At 43.4% G+C, this 14152-nt stretch overlaps 1 protein-coding gene across 5 annotated transcripts in view; it reads right to left on the bottom strand.

The window, feature by feature from the left end:
- DIS3L2 (DIS3 like 3'-5' exoribonuclease 2) overlaps positions 1 to 14152 on the bottom strand; it is a 198530-nt gene that overhangs the window by 103588 nt on the left and 80790 nt on the right. For all 5 annotated transcript variants that reach the window (XM_030496021.1, XM_030496023.1, XM_030496025.1 and 2 more), the window contains one exon: positions 12781 to 12954. In XM_030496021.1, the coding sequence (XP_030351881.1) occupies positions 12781 to 12954 (174 nt within the window). The remainder of the gene's footprint in view (positions 1 to 12780; positions 12955 to 14152) is intronic.

The raw sequence follows: 14152 nt of genomic DNA on the forward strand, positions 1-14152 counted from the left end.
ATAGCAGTGAGGTAATCCTGGCACACAGGACTACACCTCGCTGAAGTTTTGTAAGCAAATTCCGCTCACCAGTAACTGCGCTATTAAGTGTGATGAATTATATTTCTAGTTTTCAGTTTTTATTACTGGAGAAGTTTCAGATGGCTATTGGAACCGGAGCTGGCACGTGGGAAAGAAAACAATCCACCAAGTGATGGGACCGCAGCACCAAGCCTGGGGCCAGCAGCCCACACACGTGCTCCTCCAGGGCAAGGTCTTAAGGAAGGCATGTTCCCACCTGTCTTCTGTTTTTCCTCCAGCCCCACCTGTGTCACCTTTTATCTCTAGCACACTGCAGAGAGCCACCTCTCGTCCCAGAGAGAATCAGCACAAGGAAATGACAAGCACGACAAGCAAGGGGAGGAAACGCTGGGTGTGGGCAGACCAACCCCTCCCCTGACACGAATGCCAGCCACTCCTGTACAAACCCCCAAAGAGGACCTTGGAGGCAGCTGACAAAAACCATCTGGGTGAAGAAATAACATTGCTCCCAGCTATGTGGCAAGTGAAACCTGTCAAGAGGAAGGAGTCATTCAAATTCCTCCCCTGACCATACTGTCTGGCTGCACAATACCCCAAAGGCTGTGGCACATGGAATCTCAGAAAGATCAGACCACATTTCTGACCATAACTGTATTGGGTAACCAATAACCAACCTGGGTTGCATGACTAAACCTCAAGGCAACAGTACTTTTTATGCACCTGCTAACAAAGACATTGCTTACTCACAAGCAAATAGCCCAGTTACATGCATGCACGTTTGCATTGACCACAGGTAAATACAAATTGGCAGCTGTCTCCAGCTTCTGGAGGGCTGCCAAAGTGACCTTGTGGGTTAAAGAGCTTCGTCATTCCACTTTCCCCCTTCTTTAAAAGCCCCAGAGGAGCCATCTCTCATTGTCATTACACCTAATAAAAATCTGTTTTATTAATTTCAAATTGTCAAAACACACTTTGTAAAAGTAATGAGATGTTCCAAGTCCACTTGTTCCAACATACACACAACTTGGTTAAAGGAAAATGGTTTAAGAGATAGAGATACACACAGAGTTAAGAGATTTTCTGGTCTTCATGCTGGGAAGGACTAGAGATAAACATGTTCCGTTAAGAACACCCCCAGCACTGATCGAAACCAAACATTTCAGTGTGGAAACTTCCACTTTTTACAGGAGCCTCTTTGTCCAAAACATATGTTTAATGCAGGTTTGCAGAGGTGGACTTGCTCTGGCATGGAGTTTCTGTCAATAGAACTAAAAATCTTTCCTCCTTCCTCCTCAGGGCCAGAGGTTTCATGCACTGGAGCGAGGCAATGCCTGCAAGAGCTTTGGAGGGTTAGGGGAACAAAGCACGGTGGATCTGCAAACAAGAGTCAGGAAAGCATGTGCCACACAGACTGCCCAGACCCTACCAGGAGCACTGACCCAGCCACCTCTAGCCCCGAGGCCCTGACAACAGCACAACTAAAGCCAAAGCTTGCACACTGGCTCTGCCTGCCATCTTGTAAGTCAACCACCTGGGGGAAAAAATGCAGAATAAAGCACTTAGTTTATTAGACAGTAACAGCAGTGTCAACATACACAGGCTGGTATATCAATCCTCATTTAAGGAAAGCTAATGAAGTGTAGTTTCTCTTTGCACAGCTTACAGAAGACTAATTAAAGCAGACAAGCATATCTGCAGAGCAGTTAGTCTTTTTACCTTTAACAGGACCTAAAATAAATGGTTAGTGCAGCAGCAGAGTTAAGATAAGTAGTCTGTTGGTGAGCTGGAATTACCGCCATGGTAATTAAACCATTCACAGATCACAGGACTGCAACAGCAGTTTGTTTTTCTTTGCGCAAATACGTAAAACAAGAATCAACAGAGAAAATACTGTACAGTTGGTGCTGCAAAGTTTGGTACAATACATCCATTTTTGCCAGATAAACTGTTCAGCATTCAACATACCAGTTCGTTTAGCCATAAATTATAAACACCTACGACACACGGAGATTACAAGTCCCTGTGGTCAGGGCTCCATCTTCACTCAAGTGGAAAGCTACTTGGATCAAGATGAAGCATTGCATTTGTAAACCATGGGCTCAGGCTGTATTAGAGGCAAGGCTTCTGTCATGGTCTGTTCCTGGGCAAAATTTGGGTGTTACCGGTGTGATTTTCTGTACAAGCAGCATGGTGCTACTGATGGAGAAAAGCACCAGTTTGTACACAGTAGGCAAAGCAGCACCTTGTAGCCACGCAGATCCTCCTAACACAGCTGGATATCCTTCCCAGGCAGCAGCACACAGATGAGTCAACCTGCCAGCAGAGACATGGAGCCCAGATTTTCACCACTCTTAACAAACACCACCAACCGTGAAAGAACAGTTCAGTGAAATGCATGTACCCAACACAGGATCAGAAAACCCTTGGCGAAGCAAGATGTTGCCTTTACCAGCTAAAGTGACCATTCATGAGAGGCAGAGTCCTAAAGAAACAAGTATGAACAAGCTATTCAGGAACCAGGACCAGGAAGTCCTGACTTTCTCCCAGGAGTAACTTTCAGACTACAACTACAAAAGAGAACAAAGAACACACAGGAAGCCACAGCACCCACTAGCCTGAAAAGGGCGGCCAAAACCTTCTGCCTGTGAATTCCCAGCACACAAACACTGCACAACTGAAGATTCAAGCAGCAGAATGGCTCCCCACATGCTGATCATCCTTCCCTGTCCCAGACTCCCTGCTCACAGCCCAGAGCCCCTCCAGTCATCCAGCGGCTCTTGAAGCACCAAGCTAAATATTTTGCAGAAGCATTAGCCTATTTCCAAAGATCAGACTGCTGCAGCTAGAGGTGAGACAGTAATGAACATCATTTTGTTTATTAAAGTTTAGGCAGTGCAAGCCTTCTTTTGAGTATGTCAGTGCTAAGACATTTACAGTACGAGTGACTACATGTCTAGACACTTGCAATGCATTTACATTCTTCTAGGGACTCCTTAGATTGTCCTGTTCTCTCCACTTTGTGAGTACATACAATAGCCTGGTGGGAGTGAAAGCTCAGCCTCCTGGTTTACCTTTATTAACTCCAGCTCAAAGCTGGCATTTTAAAATTAACCACACCAAAGGTACTTTTAGAATCTTTAAGTTGTTCAGGTCATTTCTAAGACCCTGCTGAGCTCCATCCTGCAAAAGTTAAACAGGCATCATTTCTCAGAGCTAGAAACAGTTGTTTTAATTTGGAAACAGGCATCCTAGAGCAGTCAACTCACCCCAGTGAACGCTACTAACATTTTTTCACACGACAGTCCAATTGTTATGGCAACCACAAAAATCAATCTCGTTCTTCAATCGCAAGTAAACACAGCTCAACCACAGTATCTGTGCAGGTTTGTTATAAAGTGCCAGTAAGCACGGGACCAACTCCACTGATGTTCATCCCTCAAAAAGGGATGAAATACTCTTTCTCTGAGAGAAATTTCAGAGAACAATCAGTGCCTGCACATTTTAGAGACTTCAACATCGCACCCCTAAAGACATCTATTACATGTAGTTTCTACCACATTTGTCACACTTGACACTGGCAGATTTCAGCTAAAACCCCAGAGTGGCTGCCTCCAAAACAGATTCTTAAAATGAATATATTTTAAAAATACGCCTGCAATAGAAGTACCCTGACAAATCTCTAACGGCACTCTGAATGCCCTGTAACACACCAACAAAGATACTTGACACATCACAAATCTCTTCTTTCATGCTGTGCAAACTTCCAAATGAACCAAAATTATAAAATAATTGGAAGCAAAAACTGGCCCCTCCAAACACTGATTGTTCTAAGCCGCACAAAAATCCAGCATGTATTGAAAACCCAACTCTCTACATCAAGCCAGTACTGTTCTCTTTAATTTCTCTGTGTTTATGTTTCAGCTAATGTCCTGTTCTAGTTCAGAAAACAGACCTTGGTCCAAGAGAGCATCTTACAATAACTCCTGATGTATTACATATCTACAACAATAAACATTTACATTTTTACCAAGGACTGCCCACTGGATTGCCGAACCAGAATCAATTATTCCCTCTATATATTTATGACCTCCAAGTGAGGGGAAAGATAGGGGGAAAAAAAAGAGCACTGCAGTCTTGTAACATACCTAAATGGCTTGAAAAGCCAACATATATATAAACAAGATCAGAGTCTCTGAGAGACCAAGTACCCGCAGTATTTCCTACAAGTCACGCTGTAATTGTGCCACAAATATAATGAGGTCTCTGCACCACCACTATCCCACACAAAAAGGTGGAGTGTAATTGAAAATGTGCTTGCATTGTATAAACTAGTTTAATCATAGATGCACAGAGCTAGGAATGGAAGAGACATTAGGTCATCCAACCTGCATAGGTCAAGGCCAGACTACTCATGACGATACCTTTGCAAGGACTTTCTCCAGTACAGTATTAAGCATCTTTAGTGATGGAGTTTCCAGTACTTACTTTAGCAGTCTAAGTTACAGTTTATTTAGGTTGGACAAGAAGGTTTCCTCTTTGTTCTACCTTATTTGTCCTCATAACGCCCCTTTCTATCCTCCCACTACCTCAGAAGATTCTCATTTTTTTCCTTTTGGTCCACATATTTTAACTATCAACTACTATCTTTCACAAACTTCTAGTTTCAGTGTTGGCAAATTCACATTGAACAGTTAATCCTTCCTCGTAAATCTATCCCTCACCTCCCAGAATTATTTGTATTAGTCTCTTCCAGACTGCCCCACTTCTAATCCATGGTGTAATACCTCCAGCACAACCCTGCCTCATACACCTGCATGTGTGCCATCTATATTATGGTGGGTTTTTAATTTTAGAGAGTGAGGATGTGAGAATAACCTGGGAACAAAGATCCAATCACCAAAAAACTTCAGGGCAGATGGACAGGGTCAAAGCATGCTTCAGACCACTGCATCAGATTGGAGCCACAAGGAAGATGTTGTTCCTTGCAACAACCAGCCTGTCCTAGTGATCATTGATCGGCCCTGAAATGCCCCAGTGGGGATATACTGCATCACCTACTGTGTTGGGTTTGTGTGGCAAGGTTTGGGGGGAAGGGGACAGGAAAATACACTACAGGAGGAGTGTTGAGAAACCGCCAGTTGGCTCCAAGACAGACCCGCTGCTGGCCAAGATTGAGCCAGCAACAGTGGTAGCGCCTCTGGGATAACATCTTTAAGAAGGGTGGGAAGTTCCTGTGGAGGAGCAATTGCAGCTGGAGGGAACAGTGACAATATATGAGAGAAACAGCCCTGCAGACATCAAGGTCAGTGCAGGAGGGGAGGAGGTGCTCCAAGCGCTAGAGCAGAGATTCCCCTGCAGCTCATAGTGCAGACCATGGAGAAGCAGCAGCCCACAGAGGTCCACGATGGAGCAGATATCCACCTCTAACCCATACAGGTCCATGGTGGAGAAGATATCCACCTGCAGCCCATGGAAGACCCCAGAGTGGAGCAGAGGGATGCCCAAAGGAGGCTGTGACCCCACGGGAATCCTGTGCTGGAGCAGGCTCCTGGCAGGACCTGTGGCCCCATTGAGAGAGGAGACCACACTGGAGCAGGTTTGCTGCAGGACTTGTGACCTCATGGGGGACCCACACTGGAGCAGTCCGTTCCTGAAGGACACACACTGCAGCAGATTGTGAAGAACTGCAGCCCGTGGGAAGGACTCACGTTGGAGAAGCTTGTGAAGAGCTGTCTGTCGTGGGAGGGACACCTCTCTGAGCAGGGGAGGAGTGTGAGGAGTCCAACCCCGAGGAGGAAGGAGCAGCAGAGACATGGTGAACTGACTGCAACCATCATTCCTGTCCCCTTGTGCCGCTGGAGGGGAGGAGGTAGAGTAAATCAGGCATAAAGTTGAGCCTGGGAAGAAGGGAGGGATGGATGGAAGGTGTTTTTAAGATTTGGTTTTATTTCTCATTATCCTACTCTGATTTGATTGGTAATAAACTTATTTGCCCAAGTTGAGTCTGTTTTGCCCATGACAGTAATCGCTGAGTGATCTCTCCCTGTCCTTATCCTGACCCACGAGCCTTTTGTTACACTTTCTCTCCCCTGCCCAGCTGAGGAGGAGAGTGATAGAGTGGCTTTGGTGGGCACTTTGTGATCTAGTGGAATCCAGTAAGAAATGGACTTGTTCTCAAATTGATTTAAGATTTTATCTTTATCTCCCTCTGTTATTTCTTTCCTAAAATAGGCAGCCAGACAGGAAAAAGACTGTATGTATAACAAGCTAGTCACAAAAGTTATTACTGTTTTCCACAACTAAAGAGATTCTTAACTAAGCAAGCCTACGAGATCAGAATGCAATAATCCTGTCCAAATACACACTACCAATTCCGCTTGAAGCTGCACTTCCAATGACCACACGTGCCTTCCTGTAAGGAAAAACATCAGTGAAGTTGCCAGCGTGTCTATGTACACCAGCCACTGGTAACAACAGCATCTGAGAGCAAAGACCATGCATCATTTTGTACAAATGTCACCACAATTGCTGTAGCTATAGTGTAGTTGAAAATGTTATGAAAACAGAGAGGAGGATCTGGAAAAGCCAACCAGAAGCAAGGAACTGAATCACATCACTCTGACAGCAGCACCATATTTATTCAGAATCTTACTTACTCAGCTAATGGGTGAGGATGGAGCTAACGGAAAGTTCTCCTCACCGATACAAGAAGAGTACCATTCCCCAGACTGACTGGACAGCAGAAGGACCCACAGCAGATGGGTCCTTCATGGGTCCACCATCAACATCTTCTGGAACCAATTCTGTTAGAGAGGGACTTGATCTGATATCCTTACACACCACTGAGTAATCCTTTGTATGCCTTGTATCTCCCTATGCAGAACATTAAATTAGACACAGAACAGCTCAGTGAGAGGGCAGAGATCATAATCTGGCCCTGTTTGTGTCTCCACTCCATGCCAAGACAACAGTCAGGCCTGTAGCAATGTTGCTTATACATTTGCTAAACAAGTCATTTCTCAGTTTCCATCAGAAACCAGGGCATTTTTACATATCCTATTATAGCTGAGTAAGTCTTGGTCTACTTAACACCAGCTTTTTGTAGTGGAAAATCTCCAGGAAACAAGCTGTTTAATGATGTTTTATCTGACTTGCACTCATTTCTAACTTAAGTTGTCCACCTGCCTTGAAAAGACATCTGTTTCAGAGGCCGACTGCTTTCCTCCAACACCCTTTGCACAGCTCAAAGTTGCCATTTTTACCATCACCTCTAATTTTATCGGCCAATAATGCCCTCAGGCATCTACAGCAAAGAGCATGCTGTCAAACCTTTACTATAAACACTGCTAATCCCTGTTACCAGCTGTAACACTCCTCAAGAAAGAAAGAAATAGTGGGCAGAACTGCAGTGCAGGTACTGTACTGCTGCCAGTGCTTTCTACTTACAAACAGTGCTACAGAGCTTACCTCCACAGCGGACACAGAGACACGGCACCTCCGCTCTTTCTCCCTTAACAACCAAAGGAAGAATGCTACATTTTTGAATGGGCAGCCAAAATTACAATTTAGCCTTCAACAATTTGGATAGCTTTAGGTCAGCTGCAGTTGAGGTCACATGCTGAAATACCAAGATGCAATTAAAACTTTTTGCCTGCAAGAACAAAGTTCATTAACTCTGCCCTGCAACGCAAGCAAGTGAGCATTAATTGTCTCCTGCCAATGTAGTGGATCCTTGTTGTCTGACAGTCTGATGCCCTCCAGGCCTTTTAGCCTCGTGGGAGGACTGAACAGTTATGCTGCCATTCAGAGGAACCTCCGCAGAGAAATGGGCTGATGGGAATCTCATGAAGCTCAAAGGAAAAAGCAAAGTCCTGCATACGAGGAGGAATAACCCCATGCACCAGTAGAGCCTGGGGACCAGCTAGCTGGAAAGCAGCTGGACAAGTTGAACATGAACCAACAACACACCATTGTAGCAAAGGTGGTCAACAGCCTCCTGGGCTTCATTAGGAAGAGTGTTGCCAGCAGGACAAGAGATGCAGTACTTCAATCCTTCCCCTTTACTTGGCACTGGTGAGACCACAGCTGGAGTCCTTTGTCCAGTTCTGGGCTGCCCACCAGGAAGACATCAACATACTGGTGCAAGTTTGCTAAAGGGCCTCAATTATGATTAAGGAATTGGAGCACCCAAACTACAGGAGAGGCTGAGAGATCTGGCACAGAGCAGCTTCAAGAACAGAAGGCTCAGGCAGAGAGATCTTATCGATGTGAAAATATACCTTATGGTAGGAAGTACAGAACACAGAGCCAGACTCTTCTCAGTTGTATCCAGCAACAGGAGATTCCATTTAAAGGTAAAAACCGCCCATGCTTCTATTGTAAGGGTGACTCAACCCCAGAACACATTCCTAAGAGGGGTTGTGGAATCCCCCATCTTTGGAGATATCCAAACCCCAAACAGACACAGCCCTCATCAGCCTGCTCTAGTTGACCCTGCTTTGAGCAAGGGGATCCAGAGGTGCTTTGCAACCTGAACCATTCAGTGATTCTCAGGAGTTCAGAGCTGCTCAGCTGAAGTCAGTCAGTTTCTGCTCCTCAGACCACATCCATCTTGTAGATATTTCAGAGTTTCTTGCTACAGCACCCTTTCTCTGCTCAGTATTTTTAGCTCAGTGTTTTGTATTTTGCCAGCTGAGAAACTGCAGTTTGTAATTTTACCTTCAGCTTCATATTTCTTCTTAAAAGTGAATACAATGTCCTGTTTATAATAATAAAATCACTAGTTGGCAGGATGACATCAAACGGAAAAAGAGAAAGCAACTGGAAAATTTAGAGCAAGCAATTTTGAGTGCCAAGTTTCACATTTGTAATAGTCCAGCGGAGGTCAACAGGCTCACTTATTATTAGTAAAAATGGTAAAGAAATAGATATTCTCAAGTTCTTCCATGTTAGACTATATAAACCACCTCTGCTTGAACAGGTTCTAGTGCTTTCCAAAAAAGTGATGTTATACATTTTCCACAGTAACACCAACAATGGGAGACAAGCAAAAGGCAGAACTGCTTTGCAAAGAACGTCCTTTTTTCTCTCTCCAATATTTAGGTTTTTGTTTCCCACTATGATTGGACTTTCCTGGCTTTAGCTTCTTGTCCCAGTTAAGCAGTAAAGGAAACAAAAAGATATGAATGAAATTAGAAACATTTGCAGTGAGTCTTAGAAATAGCTTTTGGGTTTCTTGGATTCCTAGCTACACCTCTTCAAATGGCTTCCTCCTCCAGCCCGTGTCTCCTGCACCTACCTCCGAAACTTACATTTACTTCTTTGCCCTGATCCCTCTTCTGTTCAGGGGCTGGATTTTGTCCCACACCATTGAAATAATAAGTGCAAAGCAAACAAGGAAATGAAAATTACATGTTGAAAAACTGGAAAAGACCAGAAAACAGTTGAAACTTTGCAGCCATCAAAATTTGTCTTTATGACACTAATCCTCCAATGTTTCTCTAAAAGCAGAAACCAAACACTTTTTGAACCTCTAATGAAAAGATACCAATTCCAGTCAACCTGAATAATAAAATGAGAACTCTGGTCCTATCTGTATTATCACATTTAAAGTCTCGGGAAGGAAAGTTTCCTTAACCACACCATTCTGATACCTTATGAAATTTTGTACACTCTATAAAATACAACTGCAATATGCAATGCCAACACCTAATACTTGCCTAATGCTTTTCATTACAAGTTTCTGGTGCTCTTTACAAACAAATAAGCTGGGAGTACCCACGAAATACTTGCCTAATTTTACAAATAGATAAACCCAGGCAGGTAAAAAGCAGGTGTCCATTTTAGCAGGTGTCCATGGCAAAACTGTGCTCTAGTGGCAGAGCACAGACTTATATCAGCTAAAAGATTTCAAAGCCATCCACAAGGTTTGGATCTTTTCTGCCTTAAGTAATATTAAAATATTATGTAAACCTTTCCTTGTGAGCCATTACTGGAGAAACAAGAAAAAAAAAAGATCTCTTGGAAGCAATTCTGCAGAGGCTCCATAGGTGAGATCACAGCTGCTATCCGAACAGACTATGAATGGCAAGAACAGGCTTCCTCGCAGGAAGATAAAGGAACATATTTACAAGATGGCATGGACAAAATATCCTTCCTTTCTCTTGCCCAGCCTCAGCAGCTTAGTGAAACACTGTCTCACTTTCATCTGAAACGACACTCAACAAGAGCCTCTGGTGCAGTACCTCTACCTCTCTGCTCTATACACAAACAGACCTGACCACACTCAGGACAATGGTTAGCAGAACACAGAGGAGGAAAGAGTCATTTCCCATGATGAAAGAAAACAAGGAAAAGTTTTCTCAGGAAGAGGAAATGCCCAAAAACCCAAGACTTTGCTTGGGTCTCAGTTCCAAATCCCAAAAGCATGACACCAGAAAATTTACAGCACTGTGTTAACAGAACTGGAAAGGATTTACTAAAGTATTTTAAGACAAACTCTTACTATGTGTTTATTCTAGACAGGTGAGCAATGTGTAAACTGAATTAGGACGAGCTCTTTAAAAGTGCTAATATGGCAGTTTCAGGAGAAAAGATGAGTCTTTATTACACTATAACTTATCTTCGTGTACTCTCAGGCTACTGTACAGTAATCTGGGGAGCCTACGACATCAACATGCACAAAGTACAGCAAAGACGGGCACTCATAGAGGCAGATGCCACTGAACACAGTGCAAGCTTCCCTGGAAAACAAGACACAACTCCCATGTGCACCCAGATCAGATACCCAGGTTCCCAGGTACCCATTCCTATGGATGCCAGGCTAGGCCAGTGTGTACCAGCTATTTATACAACACTGCAGACCACAACACACTTATTGCTGACTATATGAAAGCTACTATTTAATATCAAAATAAAGCTGAGCTACCCTGGGACATGTCACTCTCAAAATGCAGGACTCCACTCATCTACGGTTCATACAAAATGTATTAATAAAACTCATCTATTTCTGCATAGACAAATCTCTCACTGTCAGGGAACAGAAAAGAAGACTCATCTGTATTTTACTTTCCATAACAAGAAGTCTCATGCTATCTCCATATGTGTTTAGACCACAAACTAGTTAGCAGTGTGGCAGTTGACATTAAAAGGATTAGTAAATTAAGCTCAAATAATTGTCTTAAAAACTTTGACTGTTAAATGTTTATATTTGAGAGGATCAAAAGGAAATCTACTTTGTAGCGTGCACTGTGGTCAGGAAGGGGCAGAGAAGGATTTAAATAGCTTAACTGCAAAACTGTTATCACCTTGATAAGTCCCAGTGTAATAATTCAGCAATAAAACAAGAAATGCACTTGGAATTTGTTTCCAAAACTGATTGTCTGACTGGAAACAAGTCAAGTTCTTTATTTGCTTGAAAGAAGTTGGTTAGAAGAAACAGCGAATGCTACTGAAATGTAGTCAAGAATATAAAAATAAGCGCTCTCCAGTGACTTCTAAACTGCAGCATTCAGAATCTTTAGAATCCCTTTTTTTTTTTTTTTTTGAAGCTACTTGAAGCCTACAGTCTGGATCTGGCAACTGAGTGTTACCACTAGTCAACCAGAAGTGTGATTCTCCCTGAATTATTCCATTGTATGGGAATGGAAATCCAGTGAAGCTGAAGCAGTAAGGAAGTTGCAGGCTACAGTGCAGGATTAGGTCCAAAGTAACATCTGGAGTCTGTGTACAGGTACAAATGGCTGCAGTTTATCAGTTTAACTGCTCAAATTGCTAATGTCCATGCCAACAACACAGGTAAGAGGGAGAGAAGCTTGCTACATACATACAGGTGCCTGTACCAGTGCAGTGTCTTGAGGAATCAGGCTCACAGGCCTGTTTTAACAGAGCAATATGCAAGAAAGCAGCAAATCTTCCGAGACAGGATGCTCTAGCACAAGCAAGGGTGGGAGTGGAATACACCATATCATATTAATAATGCATTTATTGTTTTGCTTTCTTGCACTTTCCTTTATTGCAAAGTGAGGTTCTAAACAAATTATTTTTCTTTTGTCTTTAAATCTTTTCTAGTAAAGACACCTGAAACCTGACTTTCTGAAGTGTAGCAAATGTACTAGTTTTGAGTAGTCCAGCAATGTCAGAAAGTCCACCACCCAACAGACTGTGGAGTTCCCAAAAGCTGGCAGGAGCATCACTAAATTGCAGGGACGGCTAATGTGAGGTGGGCGATAGCACAGAGTTGCCAAGCTGCAGGGAGGGACTGCATTTGCCACCTGCTAGCCTGACCAAGAGCTGTCATAAACTCCACACAACACCAATTCTTCAAAACAGAAAAACATTGAGACTAGACAGGAAAACACAGGACAGTCTCTACCTGTGCTTAAGTTTCAAAGTAACAATGTCCAAGATCATTAGATCTGCCAGGCATTCAGAAAATCTCTGCTATAAAACTACCACTAAAATCGTAATACATTCCAGACAAAAACATACAGCTTTCAGATTAGGTGCCAAACACCAAATTTTCAGTTTTCAATAGTTCTTTTGAGAAAAAGCCTCTTTGCTTTACAAAACACTTCTCCAAATAAGTGGAGTTTGTAGACACTTTCAAAAGCCGTTTCTTTCTATGCAGGCACAGGTAACGTAATATGGTGCATATAATAAAGTCGGTGCCTCTTCGAAGCATGATGAATGCAAAACAAAATAGCACAACTCTGCACCAACCCAAGAAGGAGTGTCAAACACTTTTTTTTTTTTTGTTACCTTAAATCTCTTCTTTTGGCCAGCTCTCCCGATGAGATAACCCAGGGCAGGTTCTGGGGAAGGCATTCCAGGGCTTCAGAGGGAAAGTCAGAGAAATCCACACCGTACTCCGTCAGGATCCCTTCCGTTTCCGGCTCAATCTCCCCAGCCTGACCAAGACTTTTGGCCAATTGCCTGCAGAGAGAAAAATAGGGATGCTTTTCTTAAGTGTATAATTACTACTGTCATGTTGCTGCTGTCCCCTCAGAGAGGCTGCTGAGCCCTTAAACATACACTTTTACCCCTTCACTTCTCCCTCAGTTTTGGTAGAGGACTTAGCAGGAATTCAGACTATACCATGACTTACATCTGCTGGAGATGCAAAACACTAGACAGACAGTACCTTGGGCTGTTTCATGCATTTCATTTTAACTAGATGTTTTATACTATTAGGTTTTTTAAGAGGTAAGAAAGTGTCAAATTTTAGAAAAAAATACATCCAACAGGGATAGACAAGCACAGCCCCACCCCTCACCCCAGCAGCTCTAGCTTTACACACAGCTAGTTCCCTTGAGATCCTCCTTCCTTTCCTCACCACTGAAAAAGGTGACTCCTGCTACCCAAAATGGAGAACAGATTCCCACCAGATCCCACACAGCTCTGCAGAATACAGCTCCCAGGGAGCTCAGCACACTGCTCTCCATCTCAAAGGATGTACTTTGGATCTCTGCCTGGGCAAACTGGTGCCCTATGAAGACAGAGGTGTGAAGAACCTCACTGCCTTCCTTACAGAAGTAACACACACAGACATGCCCACAGATCATCTTTCCAACTATTTTCCATGCTCTTTCCAGGCCTTGAATATTCCCAGTAGTTTGTCCCTCCTTTCCTAGCTATGCAGAATCCTCTGAACCACGAGCTAACTGGAGAGGAGCCCACAGTCTAGAAGCAAGTCACAGACAGAGGAAACTGTCCCCCACATGCTAATAGTCTTTGATGAAGTATTCTGCACATGTGTGGATGAGGCTGCTGCTCTATTATGCTTAGAGAAAGTTTCCATCTGCTCCAGTGCAAACCCCAGTACGCATCTGCCTGTGAGCTGTGGTGTTAAACAAGCATTTGGCTCTGGACACAGCATGCAAACTGGGATTCCAAAGGAATGGGACATGTGTTCCCTCCCCTGCTGGTTACAAATACCACACGAGAACCTGTGTCCCATGGTGGCTCCCCTTGTCCCCCTTCTCACCCCCACATTGCTCTGCAGTACACAGAGATAAATTATTTTTTTAATTTTTAATATACTGTCATTAGAGCGAATAGCACATTACAGCCAATAGAGAGAATGCTCCTGACCCAAGAAAATTACAACTGAAATTAAGGCAAATCCATCAAA

Source organism: Strigops habroptila, chromosome 8 (assembly GCF_004027225.2).
Source record: "Strigops habroptila isolate Jane chromosome 8, bStrHab1.2.pri, whole genome shotgun sequence".
In the NCBI taxonomy this organism is placed as follows: Eukaryota; Metazoa; Chordata; class Aves; order Psittaciformes; family Psittacidae; genus Strigops; species Strigops habroptila.